This window comes from Poeciliopsis prolifica, unplaced genomic scaffold (genome assembly GCF_027474105.1).
Source record: "Poeciliopsis prolifica strain line A6 unplaced genomic scaffold, Auburn_PproV2 SCAFFOLD014, whole genome shotgun sequence".
Classification (NCBI taxonomy): domain Eukaryota; kingdom Metazoa; phylum Chordata; class Actinopteri; order Cyprinodontiformes; family Poeciliidae; genus Poeciliopsis; species Poeciliopsis prolifica.
The window spans coordinates 4159146-4175096 of record NW_026562389.1 but is presented as its reverse complement, the minus strand read 5'-3'; the positions used below and the strand labels follow the sequence as shown (position 1 = coordinate 4175096).

General features: G+C 38.4%; 1 protein-coding gene across 1 annotated transcript; it reads right to left on the bottom strand.

Annotated features, from left to right (window-relative positions):
* Window positions 1–8875: 8875 nt before the first annotated feature.
* Window positions 8876–11602, bottom strand: dusp2 (dual specificity phosphatase 2). Its single transcript, XM_055039023.1, has 4 exons — window positions 11003–11602; window positions 10669–10790; window positions 10353–10572; window positions 8876–9787 (listed from the first exon to the last, which is right to left on the bottom strand). Exons 1-4 carry the CDS (start codon window positions 11388–11390, stop codon window positions 9570–9572), a joined length of 948 nt encoding a protein of 315 aa, XP_054894998.1. The 5' UTR covers window positions 11391–11602; the 3' UTR covers window positions 8876–9569.
* Between the last annotated feature and the right edge of the window lie 4349 nt (window positions 11603–15951).

The window sequence follows — 15951 nt, the reverse complement described above, 5'->3', positions numbered from 1 at the left end:
AGATTAAGAGTGTTGATCTTTTCATTTTAATAAGAAGGTTAAGTGGAGGAAAAAAGTGTGGTACACAAAGGAGCACAAGTAGAAATTCTTTAAGAATTGTGAAGCTAACGACATTCAAAAGTTTGAGATAAATTCACAAGGCAGTTTCTAGGATTTCAACTCTCTGCTTCGCAGAGTAGCCCTCCCCCACTCAACTCCTTCAGACTAGCCAGCAGCAATTAGCAAACAACTGGTGGAACTGCCGAGCTCGTTATACCAGCTACTTCTGAGTGAAACGGTGATGAAAATCATTGTTAAAGGGAGAATAGAGGAGCGATGCTGTGATGATTTCCTGAAGGTGAAGTTTCAACAACAGCAGGAGTTTGTAAAAGAGACCGAAGCTTAATTTCAAGGCATTAAATCACAAAGTTAAAATTCTTTTAAGTCATATTTAATATGCACAGCATTTTTATAACAACTGAAAGTAACATAGTTACTTGATTGTACTATAAAATGGCAAAAATGTGTCTGGAAAATACATAATACTGCCCCTTTAAACAATGAAATGATCATTTAATGTAGCCCTACAGGCTGTGAATCAAAACGTTATGGATCATCAGCCAATCATGAGGTCAGCTATATTTTCTCACAGTAACAAGTAACATAAGCAAACAAGTAACATAAGACACATGTGGGGGCACAGCTGATATAAATCTGTCGCCCTCCATGCCACCCCATTAAAGGATGTCCCCCTCTGTGGTGACTCCCATAGTGGATGTATAGCAAAGCAGCAGAAATAAATGAATGCATATGGGAATATTTGGGTGAGGTCTTGGTCAGAAGCTTTTAAAATGTGATATTTTTGCTTGTAAGTCTAATTATTAATTTAGATTATAGTGCACATAATGATTGGGTCGATACAGACTGATGTTTCACTGTAAAAAACATAATGAAATTTTCTTGATAAAAAGAAATCATGGCAAGTTCTGAAGTTCCCATAAAAATAAATGTGTTCAGTTTGGAGCCCGCAGCCTGCCTGAGCGCTGCAGCGATGATGCATTAACTGTATAAGTGGTCCTTCTGGATTGGGAATTCAGCGCAGTACATTATGAGGTTTCAGATCTCAGTTATGAAACATCGTTTTGCGGAGAACGGGGGGTTTTATTTCAGCAAGAAGTTAAGTAAATTATAACCTTGTCCCCTGCCTGAAAACGCACCGTGTCACCTTGCGCCTCTGCTGATGGTACCGGGCGCAGGGCAGCGGTAACAGCCGCTCTCTGCGATAATGCATCTGCATCATCACTTGACTTCTGCTTAAATTTATCTGCATTAAGAATCTGTCAGCGCTTTCTTTCTCCCACGAGAAAAACATGAGATCGAGCGTCCGATTGTTCAATTATCTTGTGAAGCTTGCGTCACGCTGGAAGCTTCACTGGGCCACAAAGCTAAACAGAAGCAGAGTGCTGGGGGTTTCCTGTTGCTGCTGCAAACTCACATGCAAAGCGAACAATATTCCAACATGCACTCTGAACTTAAATTGAACTTAAATGGGTTGATGTGACTGGGATAGAAATTGGGCGACTTAAACCAAATGGGTCAAAGTTGTGACCCAGTTTGTTAAGGAAGGAGCTTCAACAGTATCCAGAGAAATGCATTTTGTACCAAGAGAGGCACTTCAAATGTCCCTGCACACTGTGAAAAAGAACATTTGTAAAGTATTTAATATTAATTATTATATTGTAGAATAGTCACAAAGCAATTTATTTTGTGAAAGTCATTTCAGATAGTGACAAAGGCTTCAGAGAAGCATAAAACACAGAATTTGGAAACAGTAAAAAAGCAACAAAATGAATTTAGTTATTTAGAAACTTTGGGCCATGAGCTACTGCCTCGATGTTCCTATAAGAGTTTGGTTGAGGCTGCGGCAGTGAGGTCAATCACAGCTTTTAAAATCAAATCAATTTATTGTAGTTTCATTGTTTACTTATAATATTCAACAAAAGAAGGAAGCATTTCTTATGAAAAGAGAACAAAGGGAAAACAGATTTGATAAAACACAAATACACAAAAACACAACAGAGAGAAGATATGAACAAGAGTAATAATTTCTCTTATTCCTATTAGCATTTCTATTTTATACTAAAGTTATCAGAGGAGAAAGAATATTTTACACTGGAAAATCCTAATGAATGTCATCATCACTGTGTTTTTATTAATCATAAATTGAATGTCTCTCCTTAGTAATGTACCTGAATGAAACTCCTGAAATTCTGCTTTGTTTTGAGGTTTGCTAACCCAGCTGAGATTCCCCTCCTCTTGCTCATGGACGTTCCGCTCCACCGCATGACGAAGCAGGCATAAAACTTACTTCTCATTAATTTTTCATCGGCATATTACTCATAATCTAGATTACAGGTCATTCTGTTTAACCCACTTTGTGGTAGCTTCACCAGTAGACACCAGTAACTTTGACCAATTCATTTGAGAGAAAAGTCTAACTAATAACCAAACCTTGTTGAATTAAATCAACCCAGCGAGTGAGCAAAGTAACCCTGTTTTTAAAAAGCGGTTTTTGAAGTGTACATTAACATGTCGCGCACACACACAAATACACACGCAGTCTTATGAATGGTGTGTGAGTGGGAGGTTGTGTTTGCTTATTTTTGTATTTTTGTTGTGCATACCCTCCTCCCCTCCACACACACACACACACACACACACACACACACACACACACACACACACACACACACACACACACACACACACACACACACACGTATCTCAGCTTTAATGAGAGACAAGCTCTGCAAGCCACCCATGGAATTACAATTGGACGGCCCGCTTACTGATTGCGTGACCTGAAGCAGCAGCCAATAATGCTCGTATATTTTTTCCTGCTCCTGCTACACATTCTAAATATAAAGGGACGGAGAATAAAGCTTTTAGCGCGAGAGAGCGCACTCCAATCAAGTGTGTCTGTTTTTGTAGGTGAACTGTGCTTAGTAACACGCTGGAAATGCATTCTGGGGTTGAGGGGCGTGTCACAGATGCCAAGGTTGCAACTCATAGCGTTCAGTGTGCGGTATACACGCTGCCTCTGAAGTGCTTGTTGTGTAAGACCATGTGCACACACTCTCACGTACAGTATGCAGCACACAAAGACTCACAAGCCTGGAGGTAATTCTGCTGTCATGGATCAAGCACACCGGATCAACAGTTCTTGCTTGACATCCAGGTCTGGAAAAGATTGAGTTGCCTCCGGGGACGGAGCTGCTCTCTTTAGGAAAACTTGCTGAACTTTTTCCATTGTTGAAATCTGTTCAAAATGATCAAAAACGTTGGGGAAAAAGTATATAAATGCTGTATTTGAACTTCCATCTCTGCAGGTTTACTCCTGGCAGGGCTCTGCTGGGAGTTTATGTGCATGTCGGGTTCAGGTCAGCATCAGTCAGAGGGCACTTCCTGCCTTTTGGATTTGGAAGTTCAGATTCTTTTTTTGACTTCTGGACCCCGTTTCTATTGAGACTATTTTTAGAGTCAAGGGAATACATTTTGAGCGACTTAAAGAGGTTTACTGTGAATATTAGTGCTGCAGAAAAGTACATATCTTGGGCATTTTATCTTTATTTTTGTTACACGTAAATATTTTCAGCTCTCCAGACAAATTCTGATATTGAACAAACATAACATCAGCGAACAAAATGACTGTTTCAAATATGTGTTGTTGATCCCCATCATTGCAGGGTCTCGTCAAGATGGCGCCCACCTTCAGCTGCCACAAGGTGAGGTCAGGACCTTCCTGCTCCCAAATCAGAATTTATTTTACAAATTCAAACCATACCAGCAATGACTGCAATCAAACATTTGTGTTTAGTGGCAGAGAGTTTGTTAAATGACATCAACATCGACTTCAGAAAATTATTCTAATCGTATTAATGATTATTTTTCTTTCGACCACGAAGAGACCACATATGGTGATGCCACAGTGTCCCAGTTGTACTTAAGTCCAGATTTTGATCTGAAATACACTTAGGTATTATAATCGACATCATGTTGGTTGGTAATTATATTTTCAAAAGAGGAAGGTTTGTTTCTTTTTCTTCTTGATCACAATTTAAAATATGATTTTTGCATTTATTCTGGTTATTTTTGACTGATATTAACATTTGTTGGATGGTGTAAAACATTTAAGCTTGATGATAAAGCAAAAGCATAATAAATGTGTGAAAGGGAAAATACTTTTCATAATTTCCAAGGATTGCAAACACTGAGTTCAAAGAATGTTTATTCAGCTAGTTTTTCTGGTTATTTCCCATCAATTTCAGGGGGAACTCAGTGCTTGGAAGAAAATAAGAGATCATGGTTTAGTATTTCAAACTTCTACTGGCCTTATTTTTCATGTGAGCTCTGAAAGCATACAAAGAATTAATTTTACTGCAGTCAAATAGTCAAAGAGCAATTTCCCAAACTGCATTTGTAATGAGAGACCCTGCTGCTTCTGTATGTCCCAGCAGGCCTCTGCAAGTAAATGCACGGTGTCATTCTGCAGTCTCTTACATCACAGATGCATTTTCATCACCTGAGATTCCTCATACAAGTGACATGAACCGTCCTCATCTGTGAACAGCAAACCCAGCAAAACTCCCCGTCCAAAAGGAAGAGAGATCTCTGTGCTAATCCCTAATCTGACACACTCACCCATTTGTAAATACGTTACAGAGACATACAGACGCAAACACACACGTATAAGCCATCAGTAGGTATTGCCGCAGCTTAATATAATATGATTAGAGCTGACAGTAGTTTAATCCAGGCTCAGAGTGTGACTAATAGTTTGAGTCTGTTTTCATTAGGGAGGCTGATTGATAAAGGATGAACTGAATATGACAAATTTAACGAGAGGCATCTGAACAGAGAGAAGGAGGAATAGTTTTACTTCCAAGCATGACTCTTTGAACACACAGAAGGACAACAACGCCAACTCTTTGTAAATTAAAAAAAAATGCACTGGGAAGCACCGCAGATAAATATTGTGTGTGATTGAGATCATTCTGGGTAAAATCGATCAGAAAAAGGCAGAATTAACAGCATGCTGGCGTCATCTGCTGGACGCTCGGAAATCTCCTCATTTTCTGGTTGTTTTAAAAGCTGTCACTAGAGAGCACTGTCCTGCTGCAAGCTAAACATTTTTTGCCTTACTCTTTTCTCAGGTAGTCTGCATTTCCCTCTGGAGCAGCCTACAAGTCACTCCAGAGTAAAAAATAACAGCATGACATGGGGACTGAAGTCAAATATCCTGTTTCTGCTCAGAGTCTTGGCCAATAGAGTTGACTCTGGTTCTGAATCATTGCTATAAGTCAGAAATCTGCCTTCAAACAGCGGTAAATGTATGAAATGTGAACAATGATGGTGATAAAAGCCCTCTCAGAGAGGGGAGATGGATTAATGCAGGACCCCTGGGTTGGACCCAGTTATGATGCCCGATCCACTAACAAAACAATATTTTACCGATTCAAATTACAGTTAACTGATCAGTGATTCTACGCATCGTAAGGGATGAGCTGATGGATTGAAGGTTTAATTTGTCCTCTCATCAGTGGCTCCAAAATATCTTTCTATAATTTCTTGATTTTCATTGAATTGTTTATATTAATCGAAATCCAAAAATGTTTATAAAACTGATGTCGGCCTACGAGTTTTGTACAAGGTGCAACGTCTGCGAAACATACATGCATCAAAAAATAAAAAAAGCAAATAAAGTTGATGCCCTCGTTCTAAAGTTTGACCCAGAAAGCACGACATGAACTGCATCACATGATTGTTTAAGTGACGATTTTTGTTTACTTGCCCTGTGTGGAGCTCACTTCCTTGTGTACACAACTACTACTTCCTGCAGTAATCAATCCACTAACAGATTCCTTCATCTGATTTCTGTTGACCCATATTTAATAGTGAACTTTTAACTCCCTGTAAATAAATAACGTTGCATTTTATCTCTGCCTCATCTCCACTTAGGACACTATTTTAAAATCAAATAATCTATTTTATAACGTTGCAACATTCAGACAGAAACACAAGCAATTTGAAAAAGTGTTGTTTTGCTTGACTCAACATGACTGTAAATTTTACTCATTAAATGTTATCAACTTGAATGAATTTGCTATTTCTTTTGAAAGGTCAGGAGGGAAGATGTTCCACGTGTGAGCCACAGCAGATTTATTTTTACGATTTTTTTCAGATAATCTCTCTTAGACAAAGCTCCAATAATTAACACACTGTAAAATGTGCAACTAAAATATTAACACTTGTCAAAATTGAAACATTTTGACAAGTCCAAGTTTTATTTTGACAACAAAATGCTGTAATAATATAAAATAAATGTAGCTTCTCACTGTGTATGATGATGAGAAAAAATCTGATTTTTGCAGAGCCTTTTTTTAAACTTCTGCCTTTTTGAGTTGATCCTTTTAATTAGTAATCCATGATTGATGTATAAATATGACATGACACACAGGCCCACTTGTTCTGGCAGCTGGACACTTGGTTAAAAATAGACTAAAATCTAACTTGTCATCACAAATAATGACCAGAATGGCTAAGAATGTAAAAATAATCTCCAAAGACTCAGTTTTAGAAGTGCAGCAAAGAGAGACAGGCATGATAAAATCAATAAGTCACAACCATTTGATGGCTAAATAGATGCTGAAGCAAAAAGTTTATTTTCTGTTCTTCTATTCCAAGCATAAACATTTGGAGTTTGATAAACTGGGACATGAAAACATGTTACATAGAAGTTTTTTAAAATGAGCTGCCATTAAATCTAATGATGTTGTCTGTGGAAATCAACACAGAAATTCTTACTTTCTTACATGTAATCAAATGAGGAGTCATATTTCTCCACATTTTTCAGTTGAAGGCTCAAACATTTACATTAAAACCTGTTCCTCATAATTTTACATGTTTGTGCCAAAGTCAAGTCAAACTAGGAATTTACCACTAATGCCAGAATTTTTTTGTATGTTAGAAATGTAGGTTGTTTTAAAACATTTTAAATCAGAAGAGAAAATATATAATGCTGTTTTCTGCTTCACATAACCGCTGAAGCTCACCTGATATGTAGTAAGATTTCATTCTTTATTTCTACAAAGGTTGTTTAAAGAAAAAGAACAAGATGGAGAATCTTGTTCTCCACCTCTGTAAGCCATAACAAGGCTTGCTGAGAATATTGTGATTAAATTGAAATCAAGGTGCAGAAGTGGAAATTTAAGTTTCATAGAAAGATCAGTAAACATTCATATTTCAAAGATTTTTATTTTTTCATTTTTGTCTTTCCAAAGCCCATTGGGCATTTTTCTGCGCCAGAGGTGGAAAAATGTGTCACATGGAAGAAAGAAGTCAAATTAGGGAACAGTTACTTGTAATGAGAGGAAGTAGGGGATTTTGCTTTGGCCATGGGTAAAAATAAGTGTGGGTGGCCCGATAATAAAAAATGAGGCAGTGGTTGGAGCTGACCTTTTAACAGAGATGAGGCATTAATGTGTGCAGTGTTATAAAAAACATTGGTTACGTTACATGTTTCAAATCGTCAAACAAATTTTAAAATCACCCAAAGGTCATCTGAGTTTTCAAATAATGATTTTTACTATAAACTAATTATTCCTAACCTTTAACAAAATCTAGCAATTGTGACAACTGGTTATGAATTTTTTTCATCACTGCAGAGGAACTTTGCTTCATATCCAGGCTTTGACTAGGCCATTTCAGAAACGTTTATTCTGTCATTTTAGCTATTAAGACACAGATGTGCTCAATTGTTGCATATACCAAGTACTTCTTGTGTTTAAAGTCAAGTAGACTTGACATTTTATTCTATTATTGTGGTGTTAACAAAGATCGTGAAAAAAAATAATTTTTTTTTGGGTAACTATATGACTGCGACTGCATGGCACAACATCATTAGTGCCACAAACATAGATATTGTTCTTGAACAACATTCTAATTAAAAAGGTCAAATTTATGTCATAGCATTTAATATTTTTATTTATTTACTGATATTTATGGAACAAACAGCGGAAAAAAATGTTCTCAAATCAAGTTCAAAACGTCTTTGTGTTATTTTCCTTAGAACTGAAGGGAATTATAACAAAAAAAAAACAAAAAAAAAAAACTAAATTCTAATTAGAAATGCTTCCCTCTGTCACCCTCATCTGCTTTTCCAGAAATGCTCTGGTAATTTCCCACCTGGTGTGACATGACCCACACTTTCCAAAAAGCTCCACTTTTGACTCGTCACACATGGAATGTTTTCCACATAAAGAAACATTAAAATGGGATGGAAATGGAAATGAGAAGAGAAACGGCAGTCATCTGTAAAGTGGAAAAATATCTTGCTAGAGCTAAAGCTGAATATCTGAAATAATGTATATAAAAAGTCAGTTTGGAAGTACACTTTAACAGTATCCACTTTAAATATCCTGTTGAAATTTGGGAAAGACTTTCCAAACTAGGTGAGAACATTCTGCTAAACTTAAATCTCTAAAGCTGTTCACACAATTCCAGTGGGCAGATAGAACTTTTTATGTCCGTGTTAGGGGTGAAAGAGGACTTTAGACTGTAAAATCCACTCTCTGCAGGATAATCCTCCAAAACATGCAGCAACAAACAGCTTCAAAATCCCCTGATTCAGCAGGAGCGCTGCAGAGTCAGTGTGTGAAGTTATGCATTTGCAACACGCACTGGGAGACCACTGCAATACTCTCGGGATTATTTTGTCTCTGCAGAGGCAGTGTTGAAGAAAAATGATGTGATGTACCAGAATAGACAGGCTAAGGTGTACCAGAATAGACAGGCTAAGGTGTGTTTATGGAAAAGTAAGAGGAGTACAAGAATCAAATGTGTTTTCCTGCAAGTTTTTATTCGAGTGGAGAAAAAACTAGAATAGATTGAAATTTGCAGGATTAAAGTGCAGTAACACATATCAAAAACTGTAACACAGTCATTGCAAACCTTAAATAATTAAAAACTATTTACACAATGAAAAAAAAAAAAAAAACTGCTGCCAGCCAATGTGTCTCTTAAAACAGGCTGTAGTTAGTGCATTTTCATAACGTCAGTGGAAGAAATCTGAGAATTGTTCACTACTGCTTTAAGTAGCTAGCGGTGCTGTCTGAAAGATGTCACAGTGGCTTCAGTATGAAAGCAAAAGCAGACCTTTCAAATAAACAGGCACATCAGTCTTAAGTTAGCACACACACACACATACACACAACAAAAACACACTGCCAGAAAAGCAGGAACAACTTCCCTCACCGGTAAAACTTAAGAGGAAGTACAAAGTAACTGCTCCAACCTGCTACTTCTGGACTGTCGTCATTTTTAACTTCAATACTTCAGCAGGTTTCTAAAATGCAACAGTTTGTCTGACCAGTAATATATTTGTCATTTTCTGCTTTAAACAGAAATCCAGACATGTGATGCCAGCAACACAAGTAGCTTTTCTCTGAGTCCTTGTTAAACGAACCATTTTCTGCACAAATGGATCATTTGTTGAGTCCTGATAAGAATCTGAGCCGAAGACATCGCTCGTCTCATCCCTGACAGAGGATGTCGGTCTCAAACTGCAGCAACTGTCCCATGAAAGCCAGATTGGGGGAGATGACGTGGCGCCGCTGCTTGACAAAGTCGAAGGCCTCATCGAGGCGGACGCGCTGCGTGTGCATGAGGTAGGCCAGACAGATGGTGGCTGAGCGGGAGATGCCTGCCTGACAGTGCACCAGCACCCGACCGCCGCTCTTTTTCACAGAGTCTGTGGGTAACACCGGAAAAAACAACACAATTTAGAACATTCAGTTCTTTTCACACATTTTTAAATCAATCATTACTCTGCCGAAAGCTTTACTTGTCTGGTAAACCAACAGATTCAGGCTTTAAAGTAAAAACTCTGATAAAAACTGCGTCTGGGTTATGGACAAACTTTGCTAACATGTTTCTTTCGACCCATTACCACTGCAGATTTACCCACAGTGAGGGAAAGTGAAGTCAGTAAATTCTGATCATGATTTGTAAACATTTAGTCCTCTGACGACATGTCTTCAATTGGACACAAGGGCGAAGTTTAGGAGTGAATGAATCTCATCTGTAACTTGTGGAAAATAATCCAGTTGTTTTGTAACTAGATTATATTTTACCAATAAGCTACAAAATGATCTCTTATACATAAGCTGCTTAAAAGCGTTATGTTGCATTTCATATCAAATTAGGTCACTTGAGTTTCTCTGCCCTCTAAAATCTGGTTGCTTAAAGTTCAAACTGGGATTTAAATAAATAAATAAATGCCTTAAGGTCACAGAGCAGAAGGTGAAGGGCCTCACCGATGAACGAGATGGCTGTGTGAAAGCAGGCTCTAATGTCGGCCACCAGCGTGTCCTCCACAGTGAGTCGGAGGTACTGAAGCTCTCCTTCGTAGAAGTTTGGGCAGGTGGACGACACGTTGAGGACGGCTGTGATGCCTGCTGCTGCCAGCGTCTCTCTGCGCGACGAGTGGATGGCACTGCCCAGGAACAGGAAGGGCAGCAGCTCCACCGGACCATCCTGGAAATGATTAGAACAAACAATTCATCAACACATTTGATTTTTTTATTTGGGAATATAGCATTTAGAGGCACTGATTAGGATTTCTTGACATACCTGATCATATGCTGGAGTCCTCCGGCCTGTCACTATTGGCTCTGGTTCCACTGAATGGAGGGGGTTTACACCAGAGTGGTAACAAAGATCTGGAAAGGCCTCTGAAAATCCCTCAAATCCACCTAAAATGGAGGTCAATCAGAGTTTTGGCTTAGTGAAACATTTGACCAGAATGCTGGTCTTATATAATGTAGGAGGAAATAAGAACATTTGATCATTTTGTTCCATTTTCTATATTCACAGTATTACTATGCCTGGTGAAAGTGCCAAACAAAAACCATAGCAAATGACTGTTCTTCATCAATAAATGTTCAGAAATGAGAAATGCTTTCACCTTGCAGGAAGCAGATTTGCGTCTGGACTTCGTTCTGCAGGGCGGTGAGCAGCATCTGGGCCACGCTCTCCGCCTTCAGCTCGGCCAACGAGCCGCTCCTCTCATCCACCACCACCAGCGGGGAGAACTCTCCGCGCCGCAGCCGGCCCAGCAGCGCCTTGTCCGGGATGAGCCACTCCAGGGCCACCACCGAGCTCTTGGACCTGCGGCGCAGCATCGAGTTCCAGTTGACGTTTCGGGACTCGCAGATGTGCGTCGTGGAGAAGTCGAGGAAAGGTCTGCAGTCCAGCACCACGCACCCACTGGAGGTGTACTGATCCCGTGGGGTCCTGAGGATGTGGACCAGCTCGTTGGTGGTTATTTCTAGTGTTACACTGCTTGAAGCCATGGCGCAAAAGTTTGAAACAGGTAAAAAGTCAACTTAAAAAAAAACTTTTAAAAAGTGCACAAAAACTAGGTGTTTATTTAAGAAGAAAAAAAACAACTAAACAATATAGTGGTAAATGCAAAACAATAAAACTGCAAAAACATTGAGTTTGAGTAAGTGGAGAGAGGAATTGGACTCTCCCTGAGGCGGACAGAACCGTCTTCAGCTTCATAGTTTCAGTTGTTCATTGATAACAGCCGCCAGAGGGGCGGGGTCGCGCTGACTCCGCCCCGTTTTCCGAAGAGGCAGCAACGTCACAGGCGGAACAGCCAAATATGGTTGGTCCGACAGCCCTCATATGGACACTGACGTAAAGCTCAACTTTCCTACTGCGCACGTGGTCGTTTGGGGTCACAGGGTGTTTTTGTGTTGAGTGACGTGATGCTGCGAGTTGGAAGCGTGGAGCTGCAGCCTTCAGAGGAAATGCTGGAGGCTGTGGCTATCATTTGGGTCAAATTAATCCCCTGGAGCTCTAAGCCACTGCAAATCTGCCCTGTTTCTCTGTCCATGTCTGTCACAAACAGATGTTACACTTTCCATCGTTCATTCCTGTTTGTTTTCTATTATGAATTCACTTTTGGGAAAGGGGAAATGTTACATTCAAATTATGCCATTGTAGACTTTGTGTCTAATACAAAATGTTTACCCGGATTTTACTGTACAATGCAACATTTATTATAAAAAAATATCAATTACTAAGAAATGCACGATACTAAACATGTTAACTAACGACTTTATCTTGAGTGTTTTTAGTATTAAAGTAAAATAAATGTGCAAAAACATTTGTCATCACAAAGGTCATAACATGATTTCAGTGAAGTGTACTAAAACAGGACCGCCATTGAAGCCTATTGCGTAAGCAAGTCTAAATAAAACAATGCCTTATTCAGCAATAAATATAGGAAATGTATTTTTATTCTATGATGAACGTCATGGGAAAGAGGAAGATATGTCACAATGACAACATTTCTCAGTGAATGCAGTATTGTGAACATACTCACAATGCAATAAATAGAAAATATTTTAATCAAACTGACTAAAATAGTTATGTATTTTGTATTTTGTTTTGCAAGTGATCTGTAGGTGAAATTTTAAACATTCAAATATGGATATTTAGGGGTTTGCAATGTTTAGTAAAGAAATCAGTTTCCTTTTCCTGCTCAGTTGGTGACAAATGTGAAATAATGGATATTTATGACCCAAAATAAATTAAGAAAACAAAACAAAACAAACAAAAAAAATTAACAAAAACAAGTTGTTAATTAATAAAATACCAATATCGAATAAACTCTTTTTTTTATTATTAAAGAGGGTGGTGTAGTTCACACTCATTATCGGTGAATGAAATGTTATGTTTGATCTTTTAAATCATTTGTTGAAAAGGTTTTTTTTTTTCTCAAAGGGTGATTTGAGTAGACAAAGCTAGAAGTGTATTTTTATTAATACAAATAAAAACTATTTGTATTAATCTTTTTGTAGCTTTACACCATTGTGATGAACACTTACAAACTTCAGATTTATAAATATTTTGGGTTAAAACAGGTAAAAACTGAAAACCAGATGCAACAATATAAGCAGGCGAGTATTTAAAGAAAAAAGTGGTAGTAAAACCAATAAAATATGCTTTGAATTGAAAACTTATAATCAAGTATTTTTCAAATTTGTGTAGAATAATTGTATGATCATTTGATTATCACTGTTTAGGTGTCTTTCAACGTGAATTTACGGGAATGCAATGGAATGAGTTGTTTTGATTGGATTGCTTAAAAACAGAGTACGTAGTTTTCTTGCTTGTACAGAGTCTCAGATCATCCTTGAAATAAATTGGTGCTTTAAAAGTAATTTTCAATGAAAACTTTTTCAGTAAACACAAATAACAAGGACGTTAAATGCCAGACGTTCTATTTTAGTGAACTAGTCATGCAGATGTCTTTCCATAACTATCAGTATGGTGTCTGTATGTTTACTGTCGTATTGCTCATATGATAGGTTGTAATCTCACATCTTTGTCCTCGTTTCCTCATAGCCCACACTGAAATTACTCTGCCTTCCCACATGATTCTCTCCCACTCAAACCTCTGACTCCAACTTTCTTCATGCTCCCACTTCCCTTCCCCTCACCGCTGCCTGTTTCTCCTCCGGTAGCGCGACCACTTTGTCATCCCGTCTCCCAGCTGAGGCAGCACTTTCAATCCACTGCAGTGTACACACTCAAGCACACTTTACTACACACTTCATCATGGCTGTCAGGAGAGCAGCTGAGAGTGTGCTTACGGTAGCCTCAGCATGTACAGTGGGTTTAAACACAATGGAGTCAGACTGGTGAGACGTTGAAGGCTGCTTGGCTGGAACATTGTGACGTGAGAGTCTTTGTGTGGGTGTCTTTAAGAGTGTTTTCTTTTTTTTTTACTCCTCTCCCCCATGTCAGCAAGCCCCAAAGGAAGCAGCAGCAGCAGCAGACACACATCCTGTCACCATCAAGACAAACCACAACCTCCACACACCCTCACTTTGTATTGTCACAACCTCTGTTGTCACAGCTCAGAACTACCTACACATATTCAAGCCTTTGTCAGAAAATTTCTGAAAAATTCTCAGTGCCATTTGTGATTTCGAAGGTGATTTCCTGGTGCTGGTTACTCATCTAATATCAGTTAATTTCATTTTCAGTTTATGATATTTAATTTTCCTCCCCCGTTAAATATTGCTGAAAGACTGGTTTAGATCTGTCGCTGGTAATGACTGTTTTTCCAGGAAACGTGACTTGACACTGGCATCAGGAAGCAAATTAACTCAGTAGCATACAAAATATGAACCACTGTTGCCTCGTAAACACAGTCAAAGATCAGAAGAGACGCTTCTTCTGGATCAGTTAACAGTCATGATTGGAAATCAGGACAGACTTAATATTCACAGTCACATTTGTTGATTTTTTTTTCTCTGAATGAATACATGAGTAAACAAACATCAACAGAACTTCTGATGACATCTGCTGCTTGGGTTTATCTCCTTTCTCCCACCAGAGGGATTATTTAGGATTATTTGGGTGGCTGGGGCTATTAATCTGAAAAACACTAATCCAGGAGATTTTCCTCATCCCTGATTCTCTTCTCGGATGTCCACGTGGCCACACAGCCCCACTTCATCTGGCTGGGGGAGGAAGAGGAGGTGTCCATGCTGGGGTCGGATTTGTAATACGCTCTGGTGCAATTACGATCAAAAAGTTAACTTCTACTCACTCCAGGCACAGATAGCAACTTCAGTGAATTTTAAAAGCAACAATTGGGTGAGCAATTTTGAAATTTATGGGGTTGTTTTTCTTCTACACACAGGCAAAATTATACAACACACTTAAATACATTAAATCCTAGTAATATTAGTTGAAATGACCTTTTGCAAAATTTGTACACTGAAATAAGAGAATCAAGCTCCAACTTATAAAAAATGTGTTAATTTGTCACCTGTAATCAGATTAGGTTTGTCGAACTTATTTGTTTAACTTAATAAACACAATGCAGTAAGATATAAATCAGTATTTTGGAGACATTGGTATGATTACCTCCAGAAAAGATACCCGTCTTTTTCTCTTTTTCAGGACTACAAGTTTGTAATGTAATCTATCTAATAAATGTACTTCGATGAACTTATTTATTTAAGGTTTTATTTTCTCTATCGACCCTTATTTGAGAGTGGGAATTCCCAAAGGTCATAAGGTAACGACTCGAGCCTGTGATGGCCTCCTTGAGGACTAAGGCCTCCGAACATGAGTCATGCTAAACCTCAATGTCACCACAGCACAAACGTAATTTGATTACTTGTGACCAGTTAACAGATTTTCAGTTTCCTGGTAAAAATCTGAATGTCCTTCTGGGGAAACAGAAGGACTCATGTAATTTGAATGATTTGCTTGGATGGGTTTGGCTTTCATACATAGTCCTCACGCTTTCTGTAGAACTGAAAGTTATTCCAGGGGCTTAATGTTGGGCTGATTTATCAATTCTTAAAGCAGTTTTGATATGTTTGAAAGCTTTTGTCCTTCTGGAACATCCAACTTTGAATTTTAGAAGTCATTCTGTCTTCATTACCAAGCCCACAGCATGACGCTTCCACCACCTGGCTTGACAGACGACATTTTGTTCTTGCATTTGTAAGCTTCAATGTAAAATTGTAAGATTTGTAGGTTATCTTTATTATTCTATATACTTTGATCATTACAGAATTACCACTGGTAAATCCTATTAGTATGATTTAACGTGATCATGGAAGGTTTTTTTAATTGCACAATAATCCAAAATTGCACTTCAGAATTGTTTTTTGGAGTCAATAACAGAGACTGACATTATTTCTCTGGGATAGTCCCTCAAATCACTGACCTTAAATTATTTGAAACAAAACAAGAAAACCCTCCCACACCCTGAAATATGCCAGGAGTTTGTTGAAGGTCGCAGTATTTAAAATGTCGACTCTCTGTGGAGTAAAGAAGGTTCTGTATAAAATCAAATTCACTCACCTAATCCTTGTT

Coding starts and splice junctions, on each gene's coding strand:
- dusp2 (XM_055039023.1), bottom strand. CDS start 11,390: ATGGCTTCAAGCAGTGTAACACTAGAAATAACCACCAACGAGCTGGTC. Junction 10,791..11,002: donor GCAAATCTGCTTCCTGCAAG/GTGAAAGCATTT, acceptor CCTCCATTTTAG/GTGGATTTGAGGGATTTTCA. Junction 10,573..10,668: donor GGACTCCAGCATATGATCAG/GTATGTCAAGAA, acceptor AATCATTTCCAG/GATGGTCCGGTGGAGCTGCT.